General features: G+C 29.4%; 1 protein-coding gene across 1 annotated transcript; it reads right to left on the bottom strand.

The window, feature by feature from the left end:
• Nucleotides 1-1,811: 1,811 nt before the first annotated feature.
• On the bottom strand, nt 1,812-2,424 carry LOC131038410 (uncharacterized). The gene has a single exon (XM_057970840.2). It carries the CDS (start codon nt 2,422-2,424, stop codon nt 1,954-1,956), a length of 471 nt encoding a protein of 156 aa, XP_057826823.2. The 3' UTR covers nt 1,812-1,953.
• Nucleotides 2,425-6,070: the final 3,646 nt, after the last annotated feature.

The raw sequence follows: 6,070 nt of genomic DNA, 5'->3' as shown, positions 1-6,070 counted from the left end.
TACATTCTTTGCTTTTTTCTGCTTTGGAAAAGCCTTCACTTCACCACTTCCTTCATTCTCTCCTTTCACACCATCTGCTCTCACAGTGTTGGAAGCCTTAGAACCCTTTGGAGCCATAACCTTTATCCACAACTGGAATTTACAGCATAAAATTCTTAGAATTCTCAATGCACAGGTATGGATTTTTCACAGGCTGCAAATATCTTTTGAAGAGATTGTGGGCTTGTGTGGAATTGAATGTTGTGTACCTTCATAGATTTTGTTCTTATTTAGTTTCGTTGGGAGAGATGACATTTATTGCAAGAGAATTTTATGCCAGAAATTTTATCAGTAATTTGAAACTTGAAGTGGGTACGTATAATTATGAGCAAGTTCGGTGAATTATATATTATTATTATTAATCAATAAATTGTAATCTTAGGGGTTGTTTCTATTTATATATACTATAATATAGTAGTGTTTTTGCGTAATGGAATAGTGATCTATGTAGCCATAAACTAATAAAGTTACATGGTAATAAAAAAATGTAAAAAACTTTCATGATTGGTTATCAACTCTTAATATGTTAATTCATTGGGATTAAGTATTGCTCAATCATAAATTAGAAAAGATTGCATAAATTAGAAAGTATTGTAACTTCTATTCAAATGAATCAATTTCATATAAAACTAATCATATTTCTTTGTATATCACCATTTAAAGGTTTTTTATTTAATTAACATTTCATGTTTTGAGAAATGACAATCTTCATAGTTGAAACGGGTTGATAGCAATATGAACATATCTAATTAAGGACTTGCCCATTGAATTTATGTATGTTTGATTGTTTTTTATATTAGACATCAACAAAAACAAGAGTGCCGGCCCTTTACACCCCACAACAACATTAATAGTAACACCATATTAATGGGAACAACACTCTAACAGTAAACTAACAGAAACATACTTATAGTAAGCCGATAGCATAAACATGTAGCAGCAAATATATAAAATGCATTTTTTTTATCATGTATAAAATAAAATAATAGTAATAAATGTGTAATGAGAAGGACAATAATAATACTAAATGGATGAAAGCAATTCAAAACATGACTGATGTATCAAAGATGCACCAATGTACTATTAGAAATCTTAAGAAATCTTGAACTTCAAATGATGCAGGCTAAAAGCATACATATACCTTGATATTGACTCATATCCCACAAACAATATAAAAATGCTATCCTTACCCTACAATTATAAAGCAACGTTTTTTAATAGTGCTGTGGCTATTTCAAACTAGAAACAAATTTATGTAAAATTACAAAAGCATTTTTCAAACTATTATACTAGCAATGAGATGATACAACTACACAAATAATAATTGGATTCAATTCTACATATTCATCCAACTTCTCAATAAAAAAATTAATTAGAAGATAAATTAGAAGTGAATAGTTAATACACTTTCTATTTTTTATAATAAATCTTTGAACCTAATCCAAAATATCAATATAAAACCTATACAATTGACTTCAAATACAATCTATTATTTAGTCAATAAACAATTAAAAACATACTTAAATCCCACATTCAAATGTGAAACACAATCTTTCCTCAAAATTGGAATTATTTAATTTCAAGATACAAAATAAGAGATTCTTGCCAATAACCAGATCCTTGTTATAATTTTTTTTTTTTTTTAAAAAAATCACAATATACGTAACATAATGAAGGATACCAACCATAAACTTAGCTATATATAATATGTATATATATTCTTTACATTTACCAAGATCCCAGTTCAGCATCAACTTCCACACATACAGGCACATATATCACTAACAGTACCAGCTACTTTAAAACTTCCAAATAAACACAGTCTAACATAAAAACCAAAACAATCCTAAAAACTAAACAAGCCTGCCATATATAGCCACGTACAAAAAGATTTCAAAACATGCAACGAAACCTCTAAACCAGATGAGTAGAAAACTTGGTAACAGCCTTACTTCCTTCTGAAACAGCATGCTTAGCCAGCTCTCCAGGCAGAACAAACTTGACAGCAGACTCAACTTCTCTGGAGAAGAGTGTCATAATCTTGTTATATTTCAGCAGAGAAGCAGCCTCACAAGTTATCTTCTCAAAGATGTCAATCATGAAGCTTTCCATGATATCCATGGCAGCACTGGATATACCCTTGGAGGGATGCACCTGCTTCAACACCTTGTATATAAACCTCTTGTAACTCTCTACACCTCTCTTCTTCTTCTTCTTCTTCTCAGATTTAATGGCTTTAACTACTGTTTCCTTGGTGGGCTTGAACATCACAGTCTTTGCTTTTTTCTGCTTTGGAAAAGCCTTCACTTCACCACTTCCTCCATTCTCTCCTTTCACACCATCTGCTTTCCCAGTCGTGGAGGCCTTAGGACCCTTTGGAGCCATGGTAACTTTTATTCTTGTATAAACAACTGCAGTTCACACCCGTAACTTCTCAAGAGTTGTGAATGCACTGGTGTAGAATATGATTACAAAACCCTAATTTAAAGCATTGTTTGTGTGAGATTTAGACCATACGTACAAGGAATTTTCATCGGCTGCCAATATCTTTTGAAGAGATTGTGAGCTTGTGTGGAATTGAATGCTGTGTACGTTTCATAGAATTTGCTCTTACTTTGGTTTCGTTGGGAGTGATGACATTTATTGCAAGAGAATTTTATGCTAGATAAGATCTATCGGTGAGATATCAAATCAGTAATTTGAAATTTAAGTGGGTACGTACATAATTATAAGCAAGTTGGGTGGATGATTTTAGTTAAGGTTTTATAAATAGGGAAATATTTGAAACTATTTAATTAATTAGTATTTGTATTTTAAAAAGGTTGTCTTGTTGATTTTTGGATTTGATTGTATGATCAGTTTTATTACGGATATTTGGGATCATGCTTCATTCTCTCATCGTGATGATGGATCATGGAGTGTGATCGAAAACATTGATAAAAAAATTGATGAGTAGTCAAATCGAGAAGCCACCAATGCAACCTTCTTAGAATACAAATACTAATTAATTAGATAATTGATCATGCATAGCAAGACAATTTAACATAGACTGTGAAAATTTCATGCTTTTAATTCTAAGGTGGTGTTATACTAGTTAAAATGATAGTAAATTACATATTAAATAATATATTGGAGAGTAAAATTGAAGAATAGAAGAAGTGTTATCTAGTGCATAGTACCTCCCTTTGTAGCATTGTAATAATTCTATTTATTTTATTGTAATATGTATTTGCATAATGGTATATTATGATTTGTGTAGCCATCAACTAATAAAGTTACGTAGTAATAAAAAAACATGTACAAAACTTTCATAATTGATTATCAACCCAAAAGGTTAATTCATTTCGATTAGGTATTATAAGTTTAGATATTAAAAAAGAGTGCATAAACTCTCATAGACAACCACAAAACCTCATATTTATGTTAAAAGATCTTACTCAATGAAGAGTGAAATTGAATGCAATAATTAATGAAATTATACCTTCAATCATTCATGTCAAATTATCTCCATTGTTCTTCTCCACTTTGTGAGTTGAATGATTGTTGCTCTCATATTTGCATGTGCAAAAGATTGTATAAAAGCTCAAAAGACTGATTTCACAAAAGTTTTGAAGATTGCGGTTGGATTGAAATGAAATGAAAGATCAATTTATATAGAAGATTTGGATTTTGATCAATGGCTAAGATTGATTTAGATTTGAAGAGATCAATGGATATGATCGAATGACATTCAAAGTTGTCGTTTGGAAGTGGATGAAAGGAGTGAAGAATAAGTTAAGTGAAAATAAATAAAGCAAGTATTTATTTTCAACAAAAGCTACCATTTCAAAAGTGGAGCATGAAATTGGCAAGTATGAGTCATGAGTGGAAAGGTGGAAGAGTTAAGTGGAAGAAGAAATTAGCAACTTGAGTGAGGAAATGGGTAAGTTTAGAGTGAGAAATAAATAAATAATATTAAATGAATTTAGAATTTACTTAATTATGAGGAATTTAGATTTAGGGAATTATTTAATCATAGAGGAACAATTAGTTGGGATCAGACCTGGAATTTGACAGGCTAAATGACCGTTTTTCCACTTTTGAATCATATTTGACACCTTAAAAATTTATAGGACCGTATGCATTTACATGTTTTTTTTTTTTAAACCATATATATGACACTTTAAATTTTTAATAAACCATAAAAAATTATAGTAAGTAATATATAACATTATGATATTATAATTTACAATATTCATATAAATTAGTTTAAAATGTTTATTATAAAAATATAAATTTATTTAGAATATTTTGAAATGGAAAGATATAGTTGCTTCTAATTTTATAATATTTTAATATAGTTTTTTAGGATATTTCTATTTTTTCAAATGAACTTAGAAACCTATTATAGTTGAAATAATAGAATATAATTTTTAAAATAGAATATAATTTTTATCTTCATAAATTTAGAAACTTAATAAATTTAAGATTTTTGCATATATTACTAATTTATCATTGTTTTTAAATTGTTTATATTCTTTTTTTATATATATATCACATATCCATATGTGAAATGAATAAAGAGAGGACAATGATTTTCAATTTTTTTTAAGAATTTGTATTTCAATCTGGTGTATTTATATTTTTTTTACAGTTAATATTTTTAATGAAAGGCATTGAAATGACTGAACCGTCATGGAATATCCATATGACAGGTAGGGGTGGTCATCAAATTCCTGGTTAGGATAATTAAACAATGAAGATTGTTTAATTAAAGAGGGATTAAACTTGATTTAAAAATAATTATTTAATCATAGAAGAAAGGTTAGATGAGATGATTAATCAGTTAAAATTATTTGACTAAGGAGGAAATAAGAAAAGGGACATTTAATTAAATAATATACTTATTTAATTAAAGACTTAGAAGAAAGATTAGGATAATTGAATAGTAAAAAATATTTAATAAGTTTAGAAGAAGATTAGTAAAAATGTCATTGTAATTGTTGAGTAATTTTTAGTGTCTACAAGTATAAATCCTTATTTGCAAGCACACTAAATTTTTGATACTAAGTTTTCAAGAGGCGAGAATTGTTTTTTTAATCAATGTGAACTTCGTAATGTCAAATAGATTTGATTTATGTACCAATATAATCTATTTGACTAATAATTTTGTAAGAAGAAAATTGCCATTTTTGGCTACATTATTTTATTTTTATTTTTTTTAATCTATAAAGTTGTATATTTATATTAATATTAATAAAAAAGTACATACTTCAAATACCAAAATTGGGATTTAATCCCAAATATTGTTCATGAAATTTGAAACTATCAACCTATTTGCTATACCACTACTACCCATCCTGTAAAACTACTATTCCATCCCCAAAATTATGACATGTAACCATCCACCACTAAGACTAAATATGAACATTTATTATTAAACGTTTACAAAAAAAATAGAAAAACATTTTAACTTTCAAGGTTTCATTTTTTCCGTGCCCGGATCGTTGATCCAATAGTCCTCAGGGGTAAATGTTGTCATCTTGGTTGCATCCTTCTACTTGGATTCCCTAGCTTCCCGAAACTCCATCTCTTTCTCCCTGAGGTAGTCTTTTAAGTTCTCCTAACCCAAACAAGCTTCCTCAGTCCTTGCCTCTCTGTCCACTTCATCCTGACACAACACAAATAGCTTGAACTCCACATCATTTCCATTTGGCATTATCCCTTCTCCAAAAGGGTGTCATAAGCCACAACCCACCATAGTTCTTGTCATCAAAGAAGTCAAACCGAACAAATAATGGTCTAGTACACATGCCTTGGCAACCCATAAGACCTCCTCCTTCGTCCCAAACATCAAACCCCACGTCACCATCATTGAGATGATGTCAACATTGATGCGATACCAAAATTCAGAGAGAAAATATTCTTCTCCCAATAGGGTTTCAATAATCTACAAAAATAAATTATTGTCAAACTTAATAATTCCTCCAAGTCTCTTCTTAGAGACCTTCCCAAAAAATGTCAACTGCTATTTTATTGAGTGAAGTGAAAA

Source organism: Cryptomeria japonica, chromosome 8 (genome assembly GCF_030272615.1).
Source record: "Cryptomeria japonica chromosome 8, Sugi_1.0, whole genome shotgun sequence".
Classification (NCBI taxonomy): Eukaryota; Viridiplantae; Streptophyta; class Pinopsida; order Cupressales; family Cupressaceae; genus Cryptomeria; species Cryptomeria japonica.
Note: the sequence above shows the minus strand (reverse complement) of the source record. Positions and strands in the feature narration are given on the sequence as shown.